The sequence below is a fragment of the Salvia hispanica genome, chromosome 5 (assembly GCF_029641045.1).
Source record: "Salvia hispanica isolate PSC_SH4W2 chromosome 5, Shi_PSC_v1, whole genome shotgun sequence".
In the NCBI taxonomy this organism is placed as follows: Eukaryota; Viridiplantae; Streptophyta; class Magnoliopsida; order Lamiales; family Lamiaceae; genus Salvia; species Salvia hispanica.
This window is the reverse complement of record NC_142696.1, coordinates 3,600,634-3,612,780: the sequence shown is the minus strand read 5'-3', so window position 1 is coordinate 3,612,780 and position 12,147 is coordinate 3,600,634. Positions and strand designations below refer to the sequence as shown.

Below are 12,147 nucleotides of genomic sequence, written 5' to 3'. Positions count from 1 at the left end.
TTGATTCAAAAGTAGTAGCTGAAAAAAACAAAGAATTAAAGTTCACATCAAAATTTTATAGGTGCACACCTAATTGACTAACCTAGCTCAATCACAGAGCAAACATTGAAATCCAAGCAAAAGATCAACCCTATACATTCACTACTGCACTACCTCTGCCTAGATATCAATTTACAACAATTGATGTATACAAAATCGACTAGTATCATCGACCGTCCACCATGGAGATAGTAACATGATTCAAAGAGCCACTACTCTTACTCTGCTGCGAATAACTTGAACCTGTATCAGGGCGGCTTGATTTGGTAGAAAACGCCGATTGCTTCGGTTCAGGAAGCTCTATAACTTCACTGCTTAGCATTGAAAGTACAGTTGAAATAGATGGCCTGTCTTTAGGAAGTTCTTGAACACATAATAATCCGATATGTATGCACCGTAGCACATCTGTCCGGTAACTTGAACCCAATATTCTTGGATCTATTAAATCCGTGACATTGTCTTCATTCCATGCTGTCCAAATCTAAAGTTACAATATCATGTCAGTGGACCATTGTGAAGCACCTTATGCATCATATATAGATCTAGGTGATGGTTGAATTAAACCGAGAGTATGTAGGTTAGAACTAGTGCTGAGTTCATTCATCAAGCAACATATATGGTTCCAGTCGAGTAAAAACGCACATTATCAAGAAAAATAGATAGTCACAGCTGATGCAGATTGGAAATGGTATTACTACTGTTAACTAGTTAATTTTATCTCAAAGTAGAGGTCATTTGACTTACATGTCCCAGAAGGTTCAAAGAGCCTTCCTTAGGATAGAACCTCGTGTTCCTTCTCCCAGTAGCAATCTCCAGCACTAGAACTCCAAAGCTAAACGTGTCTGATTTTTCCGAAAATCTTCCCTCCATTGCATACTCAGGAGCCATATATCCACTGCAAGAAAATGACATTAGCAGATCAATCTTCAAGTTGACTTGCATTGAGTGACTTAATTTAGGTAAATTTCACGCCACCAGCGAATATATACTTACTATGTTCCCACCACTCTCACTGTGCTGACATGATCTTGCTTGGCCTCAAATATTCTGGCCATGCCAAAGTCTGAAATCTTTGGGTTCCAATCATTGTCCAACAATATGTTGCTTGGCTTGAGGTCTCGATGAATTATCCTCAATCTAGAATCTCTGTGCAGATAAAGAAGGCCTCGACATATACCTTCAATAATATTGAAACGCTTTCTCCAATCTAGGACCTCTTGTGATTGATCTAAGCAGAATTTAAAGAGGAAACGAATAGTGCTCAATATCACCCTAATTTGAATAACAGTGCTCACCAAAATGGAGTAGAAATTGCTATCATATTTTGAACACAAAATAGATTCTGAACTTACCAAATAGAAAAAAATCCAAGCTTTTATTAGGCAGGTATTCATAAACCAACATCTTCTCTCTATCCTCCGCACAGCACCCAAGTAATCTAACAAGATTCCTATGTTGGAGTTTAGAAATGAGCGTCACTTCATTCATAAACTCTTGCATCCCTTGTCCAGATACAGTTGACAGCCTCTTGACCGCAATTTCTCTTCCACTAGCCAAAATTCCCTACATTCGCAGAAGTTCAGCATTCATATTTAATAATGCTGATACGTAAGATAAGAGATCATCACACGAATAAGCATGGGATGAGAACCTTGTAGACAGTGCCAAAACCACCCTTCCCTAGCCTGTTAGCTTCTGAGAAATTATCGGTCGCACTTGCCAGCTCCTCAAACTTAAACAACGGTATGTCTTCAAGATTAACTCGACTCGATACATCTGGAGTAGAGGTATAAGATGATCCCGACACCGGCACATTGCCAAGCTCAACGGTACCTCTTTTCCCTAACTCACCACAAAATGCAAAATTAACTCAGATCCTGCACATATAGCTACCTACCTACACCAAGTGATTCCTTACACAAACAAACATTACCTCTGCGCCTAGCAATCCATTTCCAACAAAAATAAGTGCAAACACACAAAACAAGGAAGCCAACAATGGGCAAAACTATAAAAATCTTCTGAAATCCCTTCTTTTCACCTGCAGCTGCAATAGCATAATTGAACATAAGCCCTAATTTCCCAGCAAGCAATTCACAGAGTTAACAACAGAAATCAACCAAATCAGAAACATTTTCCAAACAATCAATAATAAAAATTACCAAACTCGGATTGCGAGAGGCGGATGTAGAGATCGGAACCCAAGGTGGAGACCTTCTGAACGTCGATTAAGGGCACGCTCCAGAACATACACCCGATCCCGTTGTCAAAGGCATAAGCTATGCAGGAGCAATTCCCCAAACACACACCTTCACACTGCTCTTTCGGGGCAGACGATCGGGATGTGTAGCCGGAAAGCTTCATCGATTCGAGCTTCCAAAATCCATCAGTAGTCCCGTTACCACAACTCAAAGCGGCCTTTCTCTCGCAGCCGCTGCTCCAGTTCCCCGACTCCCAATCGCTAGGATTTCGCTGACTAAATCCGTGCAAGCAACTGCAAAGCGGCACATCTAGCGTGTTGCAGCTCCCAAACGGCCCACACTCGCCGTTGCTCCCGCAGGAACCGGAAGAGTTGCCTTGTGCTGTGCAGAATCCGAGCCGCAGAGACAAGTAGACGATGGCGGTAATCGCAAGATGAGATGGTTTAATCATTAGTGTTGCCGTCGGGGAGATTATTCCGCGCTACCAATTACACTGAATTCGAGCAACAGGCGTCGTTGTAATGATGGTTTAGTTGAAAATTGTTGCTGCATTTTTTTCATGGTATTGAAGAAGAATATCGCCTGGATGAAAAGCACAAAAAGTTTGACATTTTTCATTGTAATCCATGATGTTCGTTGGTGGGCTGCTAGAGTTTTTCATTCGCAAGATTTGAATTTCTTACCTAATTATTCCACAAATACGTCAAACCGTGGCCTAGATTCTGCACGGAACACGTTTATTTATGTTCTATGGAGTTTTTCTCGCAATAAAGTTGTAAATTTTTTAAGTACATTATTGTTAAAATTTCAATATTAAAAATAGTTGGTTGATTACTTGAGTTGTAAAAAACGAAATTGTTGGATGGTCTGGCGAGCCACTAATTGTGTTAAGATCTAAAATTCATATAATAAAAACAACTTTAGTGATGTTTTGTTACACGTCAGCAGATTACTCCTTCCGTTCCATAGTAATGGAGGCGTTTCTTTTCGACATGAAGATTGAGAAAAATTATGTTAGGTGAGTTAAGTAAAGAGAGAATAAAGTGAAAAAGGAAAAAGGTAGAGAGATGAAGAGAGAATAAAGCAGTTGTGAAAAAATGTGTTGACTTTTACTAAAAAAAATGACTTCATTACTATGGAACGTATCAAAATGGCAAAATGACTCTATTACTATAAAACGAAGGGAGTGCTATATAAGGTTTTTCTTTTATTATATTGTACCCCATCCGTCCCGCTTAAGATGACACGTTTTCCTTTTTAGTTTGTCTCAACTAAGATGACACATTTCCTTTTTTGGTAACTTTCTCTCTCCAATTAATACACTCAACCATTTTTTCTCACTCCTATTAAAATATCTATCTTTCTTCATCTCTCTACTTTAATACTTACACCCACTTTCTCTCTCTTCAATTAAACACTTTAACCAATAACTCCTAAAATCCCGTGACGGCTAAGCAATGTGTCATCTTAGCCGGGACGGAGGGAGTAATTGCTTTAATATTGTCCTCCTTCCGTCCCAGATAATTTGGGACACTTTGACCCGGCACGGGTTTTAAGAAATCTAATGGAGAGTGAGTAAAAAAGTTGGTGGGATGTGGGTCTTACTTTTAAAGTATTAGTTTTATAATAAAATGTGAGTAGGAATGAGTTAGTGGAATATGTGGTCCACTACCAAAAATGGTAAAAGTGAAGTGAGATAAATTATGTAGGATGGATCGAAATGAAATATTGGAACGAATTATCTGGGACGGAGAATTTGACAATGTACTTTGGCCATAACTCCATAAGCTTGGATGTGTACATCTTTGACTATGAATCAAAGTGTTACTATATTCTTTTGATAGAACATTATCGTTACTATATTCTTTTGATAGAACATTATCGATAATTGATTAACTTACAAAATAAACAAGTAATCCCTTCATGCCATAGTAGATGTCACGCTTGAGAGATGACACATGATTTTAGAAGATGTTATTATATGTATTAAGTGGTGAAAGAAAATATAATTTTATAATTGATGTGGGAGAAAAAATTTTCTAAAAGAAAAAATGTGACATCTTTTATAAGATAAACTAAAAATAAAAGTGTGACTTGATAACAAGATTCACAAAATTTTAAAAGAATTCTAGTGTTTAGCAATTGAGTGAGGATAAAATATACTTCATCCCACATTAAATGTTTCTTTGAGTTGAATTTAATGGCACAAGATAATGACAGGTCGTTAAACTATAGAAATTGAGTGTGCTTCTATTTCTTAACCCATCTGCTCCTCCAAATATCAACCCAATTAGATTAACTAGTGGTTAAGGAAAATATCATATATTTTTGCAACCGGTTCGGTTTACAACTATTCCATAAGCAGTCACTGGAATATGACATAATTATATATCAACGTATGATCCTCTACCAAATAAAATAAGAGCACTGGTGACGCCTTCAAGATGAATAAAAAGTTTGACATTTTTCCTTGTAATCCATCATATTCGTTGGTGGGCTGCTAAAGTTTTTCTTTCGCAAGATTTGCAGCACGAACACGTTTGGGTTAAAATCTAAAATTCATATATTTGTAACTTATAAAACTAACTTTAGTGATGTTTTGTTTCAGATTAGTAGATTAGGTTTTGCTTTTACTACTCCCTCCGTTCGATAGTAATGGAGGTGTTTCTTTTAGGCATAGTGATGTTTTGTTTCAAATTAGTAGATTAGGTTTTTCTTTAACTACTCCCTCCGTTTGATAGTAAAGGAGGCGTTTCTTTTCGTCATGGAGATTAAGAAAAATTGTTTTACATGTAGACCTGCCCAAGGTTTACTGAACCGGCGGTTAAAACTAAAACCGTAACCGCCGGTTACGGTTCCGAACCGAAACCGTGAGAATTTACCCAAACCGAAACCGTCGTTTTTTGAACCGTGGTTCGGTTCAGGTTCAAAATTTTTCGAACAGAAATCGTGCCGGAATCGCCGGTTCCGGGCGGTTCCAAACCGGAACCGCGAAAACCGCCGGAAAACCGTGAAATCAAGCCTGAACCGCAGAAAAACCGGCAGTTCAGAAACTTGAAAAACAGTAAAAAACTGCCGGAAAACCACCGGTTCAGAATCAAAATCGAAACCGGTGGTTTTGGAACCGGAACCGTAACCGCGAAACACCCTCACGGTTCGGTTCCGGTTCAACAATTTCCAAAACCGGAACCAGCGGTTTCGAACCGTAACCTCCGATTCCTGAACCGTGGGCACCTCTTGTTAGGTGAATTAAGTAAAAAGAGAATAAAGTGAAAAATGAAAAAGGTAGAGAGATAAAGAGAGAAAAAAGTAAGAGAGAGTAAAGTAGGTGTTGAATAATGTGTTGACTTTTACTAAAAAGAGAAATGACTGTATTACTATAGAACGTACCAAAATGACAAAATGACTCTATTACTATGGAACAAAAAGAGTTTTATTTTGTACTATTGCTTTAATATTGTAATTTGACAATGTACTTTGTCCATAACTCCATAGCTTGGATACGTACATCTTTTACTATGAATCGAAGTATTACTCCCTTCGTCTCAGATAGTTTGTCTCATTTTGATCGGGCACAAATTTTAAGAAATGAAATGAAAAGTGAGTTGAAAATATTAGTGAAAATGTGGATCCTACTCTTAAGGAAGTGATCAATTGCTAACTCATCATTTAATTGCTAACTACAACTAATTTAAGGCCATATGATTTTAAAAAACATGTGGTCTACAATTTGCCACGTGTAATTTTCATTTCTATTAATTAAATAAAAATTTTTTTAAAAAAAACGCCAAATTAAGGTTTTGGATGAAAATGTCAATATAGTATTTCGAAAATATCAACACAATGCTTTGAGAATGTCAACACAAATTTAGGATTGACATTGTATATGCTTTATATTGACATATTATCTTAGCTGTATTGACATTAGCATGTGTACGAAAAATACGAAAAATCTAGATTTTTTTTTTCAAATTTTGACGTCGGAACATATGCATGTAGTATATCGTTGGAATCCTTATAAAATTATCTTTAATTTGATATATGTTATATGAATTTAAAGTTTTGGGATTTCTTTTAAAAGTTAGTTATAACTAACTTGACTTAATAGCCCTATTGATTTTTATTGGAATTAATCCTATAGCCTTATTGACGTTTTTTTTATCGTATTGACATTTTGTGTTAATGATCTAAGCCTTTAATTTGAATATCTAATGGCTATTATTGAGTTGTAGTTAGCAATTAAGCATTGAGTTAGCAATATAACACTCCCCCCTACTCTTATATATTAGTTTTATAATAAAATATGAGTAGGAATGAGTTAGTGGAATATGAGGTTTACTACAAAAAATGATAAAAAGTGAAACGAGACAAATTATGTGGGACGGACTGAAATGGAAAAATGAGACAAACTATCTAGGATGAAGGGAGTAAATTTTTTCTTTTAATAAAAGATTATTTTATTGATCAAAATGGAAGTTAACTTAGGTACAAAATAAACAAGTACTTCCTCCGTCCCGGCTAAAATGACATATTTCTTAGTTGGTATGAATTTTTTAGGAGTTTATGGTTAATGTGGTTAATTGGAGAGAGAAAAAGTGTGTGGAAGTATTAAATGTAGAGAGAAAGAAAATTCAATATTTAATTAGAAAGAGAAAAAGATAGTTGGATGTATTTTTGGAAATAAAAAATTATTAAAAATAGAAATAAATATCTTAATTGGAACAAATTAGAAAGAAAAGTGTAGGGACGGTGGGAGCAGTACAAATAAATGGTTAATAAGTACTAGTCGTACAGGAGAAATATCGCGGCTTGATAACAAGATTGAATTTTTTTTTTAAAATTCTATTGTTTAGCGAATTGAATGAGGATAAAATATACTTCATCCCACATTAAATGTTTCTTTGAGTTGAATTTAGTGGCACAAGATAATGAAAAGGTTAAACTATAGAATTGTGCTTCCCATCTGCTCCTCCAACTATCAACCCAATTAGATAAACTAGTGGTTAAGGAAAAATATCAAAATATTTTAATTGGTAGTATATCATATGACATAATTATATCAACCTATGACCCTCTACCATATAAAATAAGAGCAATGATGACACCGTTCAAGAAAATTAAAAAACAATTAATTATTGATAGTCGGAAGTTTTCAAAACAAAAACTGAATAAATATTGACTAATTCTCTATATGCAGAAATAAGAGTCTTATTCATATTCAAGAATATAAGTTATGAAATTAAATAGTAATAGCATGCGTCCCTAGATTGTTGTCGTCTACTGTTGACGCTGCAACTTGAATGATATTATAACTAAATCCAGTATACAACTCATAAATTTCAAAAAGTTGCTTCCATAACTTTTATATACACGTTGTTACCAGCGTGTATTGATTTTCAAACTTGAACAAGATTTCAGCTGCCGAAAATTGAAATAAATAGGAAACATTCTGTTCGCCTCTTCATCTTTTTAACTGAGTATTTACGTTTACATTTCCTTTTCTTTCATATTGGTAGAATAATTAAATACACGATTTAAGAATGTCGATATAAATAGACACTTACCAATGATTATCATACTTTCATGATTCATGAAGATATGTGCGGGCACACCTCAATTGTAATTTACCTATATATTATACTCACACGGTTACTAATTAAAACATTATGTAGTACATGACTCATGTTTTCACAACTTAACCTAATAATTTGTTAATACAAGAAGGTAATCGCAATTCCCATTTCATGCTATTCTTATTATTTTAATTACCTTTCCCGTTTTTAATTTCTGCCCTTTTTCCCTTTTTCTATTTCATTTCATTTCATTTTGGGTTCAATATTATTTGTAAATGTTACGGCTGAGTTCGAGACAAACATGAAAGAAACTCGTCATACTCGTCCAACCTCTTGCCTGTTTTGTTGAAGATAGTCGTTATCCGATCAAATAGGTAAGACGAAATGATTTAATTGTTGAAATTTGTGGATGGAGAATGAGAACAAAATGAAAGTACCAAATTGATAGTGTAAGGGCTCGATGATCAAAGGACTCAAACGTGGACATTCTCCCGTCGAGCAGAACGATGGTTTGGGATTGCCAAACGGTAAATTGCACGAAATAAATATAGGGTGAAACCAAAATATGATTTTGTATTTCTTCATTGATTAAAATGAAAGATTCCAACACTAAAGCTGAACACATCTGATTTTTTTTGAAAACCTTCCTCGCATTGCATACTTGTCTAGTAGTTTTGGGCTTGATCCTCTCTATTCCTGCAAATATTATGGTCACACCAAATAGAATGTGCATTTTTTGGTTGCAACAACAATATCCTGGTTATCGAATTTTTTTTGTGATACATTTTATTCTCATAAATGAAACAATTTAAACTAAATGGTGATTAGCTAAACGGTGAAATATTTTTAAATAAATGTTCCAAAAAAAGTTGACCATATTATCCTTATTTTATCATTAAATAATTTGCTTTATTCTATATAAAGCAACATCCCCAGTTTCAAACCACAACTAGCTGTTTGTTCATAATATTTGGTTATGATATTTGAATTATTACATTACATGGTTAAACAAAAAATTAATATCATATAGAGCGACAAAACTTAGATAAAACAAAGTAAATGAATTACTGAATTGAATTATTATATGAGTGTGGCCCCCAAATTTAAAACATAGCCAAATCAAAAAAAGGCCCACTAATCGCACTCGGCACTACATTATGCCCATTGATTTGTTTTATCTTGCATTTATTTTGACATCTTTTGCTCTCAAATTGTTATCGGTTTTATTTTAATATAACAATCAACATGTTATGTTACTATAATTAATGCACAAAAGTACAAATATAGTTAAAATACTATTACTATCATATCACATATTCACATATCACATATTCATATTGAACAAGAAACAAATTTCGGTAATATACTCCCTCCATCCCACAATAATTGTCACTCTTTTCCATTTTGGTTCGTTCCACAAACAATAATTGTCACATTTAATTTTTATCATAAATGATAAGTATGTCCCACATTCCACTAACTCACTTCACTCACATTTTATTATAAAATTAATATAAAAAAGTGGGTCCCACATTCCATTAACTTTTCCAACCAACTTTTATTTACATTTTTAAAACTAATGTCCATAATAAGAGTGACAATTACTGTGAGACATACGGAAGTGACCAATATTACTTAATCCCCTTCATTATGGATCAACACCACAATGATCAAATAATCATATTCATGAATGCCTTAGGGTTCAGGGTTCAGGGTACTTTTCATGTAGACTTCAACATATGAGTATACACCCTATCATAGATACACATACATCACGTATAATACTTATTTGTTACAATAAGTAGTTGAACTCCACAATATCGGTAAGATCATACTTCCTCCGTCCCAGAGAAGTTGACATACTTTGAAAATGGCACGGGATTTTAAGAGGTTTTGTTTTGTGTGTTAAATGGAGAGAGAAAATATAATTTTTATATTCATGTGAGAGAGAACTTTTTCCAAAAAGGGAAATGTGACATCTTTTGTGGGACAAACTAAAAAGGAAAGTGTGCCAACTTCTCTGGGACGGAGGGAGTATAATAGAAAGAAAATGGAAATCACTTAGACTAGTTGGTTCATGTAACAGATAATACCACACCAATAGAGTCCACTATCAGCTGAGATTACTCCCTCCGTCTCACATTAATTGTCACTCTTTTTCATTTCGATTCGTCTTACAATAAATGACACATTTCATTTTTACCATAAATGGTAAGTAGGTCTCACATTCCACTAACTCACTTCACTCGCATTTTATTATAAAACCAATATAAAAAAGTGGATCCCACATTCCACTAACTTTTTCAACCAACTTTTCTTTATATTTCTTAAAACTCGTGCCCACAGTAAAAGTGATAATTATTATGGACGGATGGATGGAGTAATATAAAAACCATCTCAATTTCTTTTGCAAGTTGCGAAGTAAGCACCGGTAATCTTACTACTCAAAATCTCAAATCTTCGTTGATCTCAAATTCCATTAATATACTACTAGTATGTCACAGGCCCTTCGATGAAGCAACCTAAAAAGACAAAAAAAAAATGAGGACCATTTTAAACCACTCTTTCCTTGCAAACAATGTGGGACAACTCTATGTCTAAACATCCCCCTGAAATCCCCACAAACGCACAAAACAACTTGCTACCTAATAAATAAATGTGCAACTTGCACCCTCTATTTTCCCCATAATTTTCCAATTCCATTCCCTGTTTTTTTCTTCCTCTGTTTTAGCCGGGATATTAGGGAAGCTGCAGTATAAAAATATAGTACTAGTGCGTTCATGCATCTGGAGAATCTCAGTTTTTAAAAGAGAAGAAATGAAGAAATGTGAGCTGTGCCACAAGGTCGCAAGAATGTACTGTGAATCCGACGAAGCAAGTCTGTGCTGGGATTGTGATTTGAGGGTTCACACAGCAAACTTCCTTGTGGCCAAACACTCAAGAACTCTTCTCTGCCATGCCTGCCAGTCTCCAACTCCATGGACCGGCTCTGGTCCCAAACTCGGCCCCACTGTTTCCGTTTGTGAGGCTTGTATCAATGGCGGGAGGGGCAGAGGAGATCGCACCGCCACTGATGAGGATGATGACAACAATGAGGATAACAGTGATCTAGTTACTCCTGATGATGGTGATGATGATAGTGAAAACCAAGTTGTCCCTTTGTCTTTACCACCGTCTTTGGCTTCTTCGTCTTCTTCCTCTTTCACCACAAGAGATGACTTATCATCCAGACCTACAACTTCTTATGATGTATGTATTCATTGAACTCTCTTCATATCCTGAATTTCGTCAAACTCTGTTACAGTTTTAGTCTTTTCCGTTGGTCAGGTACGCGAAAGTGGGGAAGAGAAGAGCAGTGCTAAAAAGATGAGATCATGGATGTGGAGATAGCACAAGATGAAGACAACAACAGAAGTTTCAAGGGTTGTAGTGCCATGTGACCTAATGGTAATGGATCACAATTAGTCATGTGTATTATTCACTTGTAGTAATAATATAGAGCAGCCACCATATTGTACTTATTTAGCAGTTTAATGACATGGTTAATGGTTTAAATTGTCACTCACATTGTTCAAGAAATATGACTTTCGATAGTGTTGTTGTCATAATTCATGTCCTAATATTTACCAAGTTCAAAGTGGGGAGGCATAGAGGAAACAAAACTCCACGTGTAATCAACAAATGTGGATGGAGAAAGTTTTCAACGGTTATAGATTGATGACTACTTAAAGCTTCAACATCAAGCATGCCATGCCAATTGAAACTGGAAATGTTCATGAACCTGACCTCCTTATTCCTAGTCTCATCCTACACCTGTCGATTCTGCTTTGTACCAGTGAACAAACTTGATAAGATAATGCATCTCAATTGGTTTTGAGGGAAAGATGGATATATTAGACATTAGATTAAGGGTGATATCTAGGGATTGGTATACCAAAGAATAGATTGTTGTTAGAGCCTAAGGTTGCGTGCCGTCCCCACCTTCCCATCTCCGGGTGTTAGCAGTTTAACAAATTGGAGAATTAGATTACAACATTTAGTTATGAGACACGCCCACGTGCTCAACACAACATCCCATTTGCACCCTAATATTATACAATTAACAAGTTGGTTATAATTATTATTCACTAGTAATATGATGTAATGGAGATTCAGTGATGGCAAAGAATCCCATAATGGTGTCCAGAGAGAGAAATTGGGGAAAACTAAATAGATTTTGTATTGGGAGCAGCAAATTGTGGTGATGAGACATTGTTATTTGGTGGCTGATCAATATACTCATAGATCAGAATATGAATATTACTTGTTTTCCTTAGTAAGTCAATATACACCTA

General features: G+C 35.3%; 2 protein-coding genes across 2 annotated transcripts; one reads left to right on the top strand and one right to left on the bottom strand.

Annotated features, from left to right (window-relative positions):
* LOC125186923 (G-type lectin S-receptor-like serine/threonine-protein kinase At1g11330) lies at positions 1–2,927 on the bottom strand. Its single transcript, XM_089058094.1, has 7 exons — positions 2,202–2,927; positions 1,973–2,086; positions 1,691–1,881; positions 1,392–1,602; positions 1,033–1,267; positions 784–934; positions 1–520 (listed from the first exon to the last, which is right to left on the bottom strand). The coding sequence occupies exons 1-7, from the start codon at positions 2,689–2,691 to the stop codon at positions 206–208; spliced, it is 1,707 nt and encodes a 568-aa protein (XP_088914220.1). The 5' UTR covers positions 2,692–2,927; the 3' UTR covers positions 1–205.
* A 7,576-nt stretch (positions 2,928–10,503) lies between these two features.
* On the top strand, positions 10,504–11,374 carry LOC125191245 (uncharacterized). Its single transcript, XM_048088760.2, has 2 exons — positions 10,504–11,062; positions 11,141–11,374. The coding sequence occupies exons 1-2, from the start codon at positions 10,631–10,633 to the stop codon at positions 11,201–11,203; spliced, it is 495 nt and encodes a 164-aa protein (XP_047944717.1). The 5' UTR covers positions 10,504–10,630; the 3' UTR covers positions 11,204–11,374.
* Positions 11,375–12,147: the final 773 nt, after the last annotated feature.

Coding starts and splice junctions, on each gene's coding strand:
- LOC125186923 (XM_089058094.1), bottom strand. CDS start 2,691: ATGATTAAACCATCTCATCTTGCGATTACCGCCATCGTCTACTTGTCT. Junction 1,882..1,972: donor ATGGATTGCTAGGCGCAGAG/GTAATGTTTGTT, acceptor GTGGTGAGTTAG/GGAAAAGAGGTACCGTTGAG. Junction 1,268..1,391: donor CTTGGATTTTTTTCTATTTG/GTAAGTTCAGAA, acceptor AATTCTGCTTAG/ATCAATCACAAGAGGTCCTA.
- LOC125191245 (XM_048088760.2), top strand. CDS start 10,631: ATGAAGAAATGTGAGCTGTGCCACAAGGTCGCAAGAATGTACTGTGAA. Junction 11,063..11,140: donor GACCTACAACTTCTTATGAT/GTATGTATTCAT, acceptor TCCGTTGGTCAG/GTACGCGAAAGTGGGGAAGA.